This window comes from Semicossyphus pulcher, unplaced genomic scaffold, assembly GCF_022749685.1.
Source record: "Semicossyphus pulcher isolate SPU_LCO1_2020_fin unplaced genomic scaffold, fSemPul1.0.p SCAF_18, whole genome shotgun sequence".
Lineage (NCBI taxonomy): Eukaryota > Metazoa > Chordata > Actinopteri > Labriformes > Labridae > Semicossyphus > Semicossyphus pulcher.
The window spans coordinates 9074586-9084040 of NW_027211691.1; the positions used below are offsets into that span (position 1 = coordinate 9074586).

General features: G+C 44.0%; 1 protein-coding gene across 3 annotated transcripts in view; it reads right to left on the bottom strand.

Moving 5' to 3' along the window:
* The window catches only part of prex2 (phosphatidylinositol-3,4,5-trisphosphate-dependent Rac exchange factor 2), a 105438-nt gene extending 96295 nt beyond the window's left edge, over nucleotides 1-9143 (bottom strand). For all 3 annotated transcript variants that reach the window (XR_011308560.1, XM_069667259.1, XM_069667258.1), the window contains exon 1: nucleotides 8730-9143. Coding sequence is in view for 2 of the 3 variants with exons in the window: in XM_069667259.1 (XP_069523360.1) it covers nucleotides 8730-8882 (153 nt within the window). In the remaining variant the exon portion in view is untranslated. The remainder of the gene's footprint in view (nucleotides 1-8729) is intronic.
* Between the last annotated feature and the right edge of the window lie 312 nt (nucleotides 9144-9455).

A 9455-nucleotide genomic window follows, 5' to 3' on the forward strand; every position in this document is an offset into this window, starting at 1 on the left:
AATACTGTTGTTGAAGATGCTTTTTGGAAGACAATTAAAGTGATCTATTGGAATATTATTGTTTAGGAAAAATTCCGGAAAAATCTGGCCTATAATAGAAGAATCTAGACAAACCAAGCAATGTGGAACTCCAACTTTTGTTGAAGGGTAAAGAAAAGCTCTTCTCTTTGATGGTATTCCTGTCCCTCCAGTGACCCAAGCACCAAAGGCATCACACAAGTAGCTGAAATGGAGCAATTTATCTAATGAATATGTCTGTGTCCAATGTCTGCGGCTCACCCTCTGTGAGCGACGTGCACGGTCGACACCAGATTGAAATGACCATATGAGCATAAAATGATGTTTGTGGTCATGTCCGTTAAACCGACTGCCTGACAGGCTGTGGTTCTGTTCAATTTCACCCATCGCGGGGCTGTAAACGGCAGGCATCTTCACTTTATTAGGAGGATCTTTTGACTTGTGAAATTGGATATTAGGCAGTGAAACGAGCCTTCAGTAGATGAGAGTTAGACTTTAGAGAACAGACTCGCCATGCTTCCACGATTTCCATGAGCAGCCAAGCAAACCATTACCCACTGATGGCTGGCAATTCCCATCAGAGCCACACACCCGCACCAAGCATTGATCGGCAGGATGACTAAGCAGAGTCATCGCACTGCCAATCTGTGGTGCTCTCCCAAGCATGACTGTCACACACCCAGACATCCATCTCAGCAGGACTGGCAAGGCAAAAGGAAACCCGCAAAGTCAGCCTCTGTCACGCGAAGAATCCGGACATCGTCAGTGGAGAATTGAACGGATACCGTGCCAGTTTCTTCGGCACTCTCATTCTCCCTCAGGCACAGCTACTGAAAGCATGCCCACCCCTACAAATACCCCCCTCCTGCCAGGGTTCTGCTAATCAGACCTTCTTTTTGTCTGTGAGTGGACACAGCAGGAGGCACCATGCCAACATAGCTGCAAAGCTTTATAGACCTCAGCTTGATTTAGCCTGCTTGTTCTTTCAAACAGGCAAAGATAGAAGCCACTAATTTCTATACATGGATCATTTAAGGGCCAGTTCGCTGATTTTCAACCTCAGTCCTATCATGCTGTTATGGGAAGCTAATGCCATTATGGTAGGAAAAAATGCAATTTGGCTCTGTGTCTTTGGAGGACGCTATCCGCTTCTCCAATGGGCCCTGGAAAAAACCTCCACCAGACTACGTAAAACGCGTCATCTGACGGAGGCCAGGGAGCTTGTTAAACTACACTTCCTTTATCTAGGCCGCCCGCCTCTGATATCATGTCTCGTTCAAAATCGTCAGGTTTGATATGTAGACTGCAGACCTGAAGATTTCGGATTTCGGATTCTGTACCGCTCTGAGCCATTGCCTGCAGCGAAACAAAAGCATTTCACTCCAGCATCTCTCGCTGGGCCGTTCCTTTCAAAGGGACGGGCACAATGCACACTGGGTGTTGTAGGAATGTAGAATGGGCGAAACCATGAGCTGTTTGTACAACTTTCTCCACAGCTATGGCGCCAATTTAAAATATTATTGCTTCTATTGATTACAGAGAACACCAGCTTTGGCTGACAGTGGCTTTTTCCAGAGGCGAAGAGCTCCTTTAATCATCTTCCATCATTCTATTCCTCAAACAAGGTCAAGTTGTCTGTATTTACTAAGTAAGAGACAAAATGAAACAGAAAGAGAGAGAAAGAAGACAGACTGAAAACAATGTCTGCGGGCAAGGCAAGCCAAGAGACAGAGAGACACTTGTCTAACTCTCAGAGCCACTATAGCAAACCCCATTCAAGTGCTTAATTAAATAATTTGGAGTGAAGTGGAATTTCCCATCATGTCTGGCTGGGCAGAATTGGCTGTTTATAAATTCTGACAGGATGGACAGACACACTAATGGCATGGAAAGTGTGAGTTTAAACCGCATAAGGAGACCATTTCTTAGGCAGCTGCACTATTTTAAAAGTCTCTCCCTAAATTCTTTACAAGCAAATTGTCACTTTGTTAGTGTAGTGCAGAGGAATTGCAATTCTGAAGCAGGTTAATCTGACGCTGCAGGCATTCTGATCTGAGCAGACGTTGTTCCCTGCAAAGAAGCATGCCAGCTAAAACACAGCCCCCTTTGTGGTAATGACCCTTCACACTCCATGGATGTCCTGACAAGTGTCTACCGTGGTCCCGCCACTCTTCTACTTGAGGCACGTAAGCACCATGTGACCAGGCAGCTGGCACTGGCCGAATCAAAGGCTGCCTTCTCCTCAGGGCACCGGGACAGCACCACCTCTGCCTCCTGAGCTGAATCCACTAGATGGATTCAGTGCAGGGGGACCTTTCAGCCCTGTCGCCTATGCAATTAAGCTCAACGTTGCCAAGTGGGCATCTGTGGCTTAACTCTCCTTTCCCTGGCCTGGTGGGGGAAGTGTATGAGTGAGTTGAAGCAGGAAACATGTAGCACAATGTAAAGACAGGGAGGGCCAGGAAGGAAGGAAATCCTGCTTGAAAAATGGCGGCTAGAACAAAAGCAAAAGAACTCTCTACAGTGTAGCCTTATTGAGGGACTTTGGAGGCAGTTTGGAGGAAAGAAACACACACAGGTAGAACTGGGCATGATGGGATACTTCTGTTCTTAACATGATGGTTCTTCACAAAACTTTTTACTTCAATATTTCGGGAAGCACTCTTGTTTGTGTTCTTGCCAAGAATTGAATAAAAAGATCAATACCACTCGGTACATTAAGAACCTACTGTCAGTAGCTGGCTAGCCTAGCATAAACACAGGAAACTGGCAAAACAGCTAACAAAATGTACTTAGTGGTACCTCTATAGCACTAAGAAATAGTCCAGCACATAACCCTGACAGATTTTGTTCCATTTCGATACAGCAAAGGTAGCTGTTTCCCCCTGTTTCCATTCTTTATGCTAAGCTAAGCTAACCAGCAGGATAAGATAGCAAGACGCTTGCTTTAATGTCATATTTGCAATATGCACAAGTGTGGTGTCAATCTTCTCATCTCACTCTGTGCAAGACAATGAAAATGTACATTTTCCCAAAATTTTAAACTGGAACTTTTTTATATAATACAATTCAAGTGTGCTTTCAGTGCAACATTTAAAGAATTGGTACATCTTTTTTAATTCTTTTTTTTTACTGTTTTGAAGATGAATAGATCAAATATTGAACATCATGCAAAACACAGCGGCTCAGATGTCTGAATTGCTCAATCGGAAAATAAAGGATTATCCCACTCAGTGTTTTTATTGACATGGGACTAAAGACACATGATGCTCTGCAGGAGAGAGGTTTGCTGTCACTGAGCTAATCCTCACTACCATTCATCTTCAGGCTGGACAGATTAGAGACAGATTTAGCTTTACAGTAAGATAGTGCTTAACATGCTTATGCAAACATACATCAATGCATTGCATTGCATTGCATTTTCACCTATAAAGCAGGCCTTGTGCAATGGCATTGGTGTGAAATTGAAATGCAAGCGAGTGCCTTACTGTTCAGGGGCCTCACACTGGGGAGACACTGTCTGTATTCTCAGATAGAGGAGCAACAGACCTGATCCAATTGCAAGAGTCAGGGAGAAAAAAGGTTTCACCTCTCTTACAAATAACAGATATAGAAGGAACAGACAGGGTTGTGCCCATGTACTTGGAAAAAACTTGATTAAAGCAGAAATACACTCAGACTCTATAAGAAGTTTAAGAGGCTGGTCAGTGATGGCGAAAGACTCTCTTTGCGCTCTAGCCTGGTAGCAATCATTATAAGTATTCACTAGAAAAGAAAGTGGGAAGTGCAACACAGCATCCAAAATAATGGATGGATGGGGACACCAAGAAAGAGAGAGCATTAGAAAGAGAGAATTTGAGTTAAAAGGAAGGATCGAAGCAAGTGTGGAATGAGAAACAGTATAAAGGCTGAATAAGGGGAGAATCAGCAATGTATGCAAAGACACTGCTCTCTTATGAAGCCAATTGCAGAGACAAACTAATGTAAGTGAGGCTAATGGCCACCGGCGGGCTCTAAGCACACTCAGCCTCAAAACCACAAACTCACCAGCAACATGTGGGCGCTCATGGACTGTCTTATCTGATGTGTCCCTTTAAAAAGGTTAATGTAATTTGGACTGGTGGCTACATCAAAGGGAGTGGATCACATTAGGCTAACTTTTGCATTCCTTAACCCAGCATCCTCTCCAACGGATTCCAGACAACAGTACTTTCACATTCCGGCTCCTGACCCCTCAAACAGTCGAAATGTATCTTTTCACTTGGAGTATAATGCTATAATGTGAATATTTATATCAATCCTAACTTAATTTAGCATTTATTTAATACAAAAAGCTAATCAGAGCTAATATAATCACAACAGGCCTCCATATAAACCCTTGTAATCGACACACACACATTTAAATCTTGTGTCTTCTCTGTTTACAGCTTTGTTTGTTGTTTTTATCAAATGATGTCGCACTGACCATCAGCATCTTCTGTTCCTGTTTCCATCAGAGTACCGGAGGGAGCTGGAAATTGGCACGAAGCCTACAGATTAACAGACAGGAAAGGGAAAGGAACAAGAGGTTGTGACCTTTGTGGTCATCAGCTGTCTGTCTGCAGCATATGAAACCTCTCCTCTGACCTGATCTCCTTCAGGACAGCCCACCGGTCATATGTTAGAAACAAAAGAAAAAAGAGAACTCAGTCGAGACATGAACAAATCCAAACCCTAGACGAGCGAGATGGGGGAACTCCATCCATCCATCCATCCATTATGTATATCGCTTATCCTTTTCAGGGTCGCGGGGGCGCTGGAGCCTATCCCAGCTGTCATTGGGCGTGAGGCGGGGCACGCCCTGGACTGATCGCAAGTCAATCACAGGGCTGACACACAGAGACAGACAACCTTTCACAATCACACCTACTGGCAATTTATAGTCACCAATGAACCTAACAGGCATGTCTGTGGGAGAAAGCCGGAGAGAACATGCAAACACCACACAGTACCCCCTCCCCCCACATCGCCCAAGCTGGGGAACCTTCTAGATGTCAGGCGACAGCGCTAACCACTGCAGCCCATGATGTGGGACCTGCACAGACGAATACGCACAGTTTACAGGGTTCACTTTGACTCGTCTCAGCGGCTGTTTTCTCCATTATTACCCAACTTCCTGCAGCCATTTATGCTTTGTTGACCAATAACCTTTCTGCCAGAATAAAAAACACACCACAAGAATATGCAGCTGAATTTGAAAGATGTAAAAAACATTTACAGCCGTATTTATTTAACTTCATCCCTTGAATAGTAATGCCAGTGTCTCAAACCACATTTCTTTAATTCCAATTCATGCAAGGGATTAAAAATGTTTTAAACATTACACTCTGTGGTTGCTTCACAGTTCAACAGTTTTTTGTTTGGGCAGATGAAGGCAGCAGCTGAGGGATCACTTAATGCACTGTGAAACTCGTTGTGGAGTATATTAAGTTAGCTTGTGGCTCAGATCTCCCTCCAGAATCAGGACATGAAAGGTTCAAGCTTCAATAAGTCTTGTTGTCTGTCTTCCAAGTTGTTATCATGCAAGCGAATGGCAAAAGTAGGATAGCAGAAAGACAAACACCTCATTTAAGCGACTGTTTACATTATCTCTTGATTTGTTCTCCTGATTCAGACATTTCTAAGAATGACTGTCATTCTGCTGGCTTGTAGCAGTCCAAGATAAACACCAGTGTCCACCGCCGCCCACTATCTGCAGCTATAATGGCTCATTATGTAAGACAGCTTCCCTGGAGCCTTCCTTTTAGTGTCCAACGTCTCTTAAAGTTCAATTAAATCTAATCCAGAGAAAGTCAAATTTAGACTTTCCAGTTCTTACACCTTCAATCTGAATATTTTCCCACAAGAGGTTCAGCACTGCCACACGATAGGCTCAGAGTATCTCTAATCATCCTCGCTCTCCGTGTTGTTTTCCACTACCTTAAGGGTAAAGTATGCACAAGGTGCATTGTGTTTGGATCCCACGGATCAGCAGCAGCAATCTCTGCACTACTGTTCAACTTCAGGCTACTGACCGGAGCCACATTGTTCCCCTGCATTTCCTAACCTCGGAGGAATTCCTCCTCCAGGAAATATGGTTTACAAGAGAAGGAACCACCCCAACCCCCCTGTACCCTTCACCCTCCTGGCAACATTTACTGTGTGCTCCTCCTCTGACCCCTCTAGCAATATCCAGCCTCCCCTTTTCCCTGCTGGAACTCGGAGTCCCCTGGATTCCCACCAGGGAGTCTCAGAGGAAACGGGTTGTCCATTCTGACCTCTGCACACACAGAACCTTGTCTGGTTCTAGCGTGGCAGTAGAGGAAGAAAAGGGGGGAGAGGCAAGGGTGTGTCTGTGTGTGATCAGATGAAAGTCTTCAATATGACCCCTCTCCCCAGTAGGGCGGTCTTTGATCATCCCAGAGTGTCTTCCCCGACGCTCCCCAGGACCTCGGAGATGATAATACAGCAGATAAAAATGACTCTTTTTCTTATCTCTTACTTTCTAGCCTCTTTATACGGTGGCCGTCAAGGGCAAACATGCTGCAAAGGCCTAAAAGATTTAAGTTAGAAGAAACAAGCTACAAATTCAGAAAACAAATATAGCAAGAAAAACGCTGCATATTTAGTCATCATAATGGAAGTGCCCCAGGCCTGTAGGGGGCACTATTTAGAGGATGATTGTTATAAATATTTGTTCCGACTGGAGGGTGGCGTTGTCAGTCCCATGGGGGGAATACCGGGTCAGGCCCTAGAGACCATCATCAGCGATAGAGTCCTGGTCAGAGTCCTGTAAACCTCCTGGTACTGTAATGTTAACATCATGTAACATTTGTGTTGTTGTTTTTCGACTCTGCATCGTTACAGGATTTGCATTGTTAATGCATTTGTTTCTGCAATTATTTGTAGCACGTTTTTGTGCATATTTGAATATGCATCGTCTCTGAATTTGCAGTTTCTCCTAATGAAAGTCTTTTGGCCCTTGTTGGCCACCGTATATTCATCATCAGCAACTCTAACATGCGGCAAAAACCAACAATAGCTATCTTTCTCTGTCAGATCTCAATCTAATCGTATGCATCCGTCCCAGAACAAAGTTCCCTTGTAAGGATCAGTCACTTTTGAAATGAATCCCAGCCCCGACACTACAGGGGAGATGAAGGGGTGGAGGGATGGCTGCATTCCCCGAACCCCCCCTCCACTTCCAGGACAGAGGACACATTCCCTCATGTAATCGCCTCCTCAATTTCTCCAGTGATGCCACTTCTAAGAAAGGCCAGATCGAGCTCCCATCCCCTCCCTCCTGGTCCCTCTGTCCTCCATTGGAAACATCTGGGGAGTGGGAGGGAGGTCAGGGTGTACACACACATACATGTGGTCTGGGGACAATACAACACAGCACTCCTTCAACCTGACTTCCCTGCAAAGTTCTCATTGCAGGGGAAACTGAAACTGAAGAGAAAATACAATGGAAGATGTCCAAACCCACAGCTCAAAACACATCATATCATTGTTTGGATGGCAAGCTCTTTCACTTTTAAACACCCTCAACAGACACAACTTTCTTTGTCAAATAAGAGACAAATTTCCCAGCTTTCTGGTGTCACAAATTCCAAATGCTCTTGTCCTTCCTATCTTAAAGGTTAGGTGCATTTTTATGTAATGCCATTAACCTGACCTCCTCATTCCTGTTGCAGCGACCAAGTGTTACACTCAGTGTGAGGCCCGGGATGAGCTGCCAGCTCAGTGCCAGCGCCAGTGGTTTTCATTTTCAGTCCACCTGTGCCGTCCTTGGCTGAAATCCACACGCCTGGATTTGATCAGAAGTTGGCAAAGGAAGCAGAAAAAAATTGCACTCTCCTGTGTTTTTCTATGATGTGTGGGAAGTGGGGTAATCGTATGGATGGACTAGTGATGCTGTAGAGGAAAAGTAACAAGCCTGGTTGTGGTAAAGACACAGGGAGCTGAAATATAAAGGTGTTAGAGAAGTTTCTCTCCTTCAAATTCATCTAGTTAGACGAGAATGTGATCATTTCAAGAGGCGTTTTTGTGCAAAAATGTTCAATTTTGTTGTGATTTATTGTTGATCTGCATTTGTACTCTTAAAGCCCCCAAGTAGCAAGTATTTTGAGTTATAGTTATGGCTGGATAAAGCACTTTTAGCATGATGCTGAGCAACCATTGCAAATAGCAACCTTGCTGAAACTTTAAAAAACTACCGCAGTATATTCTGCTGATGCCAATATGTCATTTTCAAGCCATAATCTGCAGGTACTGATAATGTGCCGATATATCGTGCAGCCCTAGTAACAGCCTATGGTCAGGCTGAGAGGATTAAACATCACTTGCTGTGCAGGAACTAAAGCTCTACCATGCCTCTTTGTGCATGCTTTCCCAATTTCACACTTCTAATCTGAAAAGTTAATATCTCACTTAAAGAGTTCAAAGAGTATAACATGCAAAAAGTTGAGTTTTACTTTGAAAATCCTGTTGGCATTACGTAAAGCAACAGTAGCATGCAGTGGAGTTTGTGCAGGTTAATAACATGTAACGCTTGTGGGAGAGTTCTGATGCACCATGCATACTAAACAGGCTGGCTGCTTGTGTTTGTTTGTTTGCTTTTGGGCTTCGTTTACTTTAGTTAAATGTGCACTTTTGTGTCGTCTCTGCTGTTAATTATTCTTAAAACTTACCGAAAGAAACTCAAGTGTCCCGACATAATCCCGTTCAGTCTTTAAAAGTTCATTTAGGACGCAGACTCGTAACCGGAGCTGTTTCTCCAGGTCCTTCCCGCTTTCAGCTCTGTGCTCACCTCTGCTCTCCTCAGTCATTGTGATTAAATTCATTTAAATCTTGTGTCCTTCGGCAAAGGGAAGTTTCACATCAGAAAACAGCATTCAGATGCGAAAGTGTAAAGTTTGCAGCATGGTCAAACTGAGGGAGCGACAGGTCTCTGCAGTGGGAGTCCAAGAAAAGTAGGAAAACAACGCCGGATGCTGCGTGGAAACGTAGGACAAGCTTAATTTAAAAATGTACATGAAAACAAAGGTTTAAATCACACAAAAACGCGACAGAGTTTCCCCACACAGCGTCTCCGAGGAGTGGACAACAACTGGACACCAGCAACAAAGTTAGGTCCATGTGACTCCTACACTCTTCATCCGAAACCAGCCTCCAAACAGGAATTAATGCAGAGGAGGACCAGTGTCAAGCTAGCGACAATGCACGCGATGACTTCCGGTTTCTATTTTCAAAATAATATGGCAGCAACACGTTTTGAGGGGGAAAACAGTTGAAAGAGTTAACCATATTGTTTTCATTTTCATGCAGGTGATCTAAATTGCAAATTAAACCTGCTGAAAACGAAATACAGGAAATTAAATGCACACTGTGTTGATTGAACGTTAAATTGATGCCCT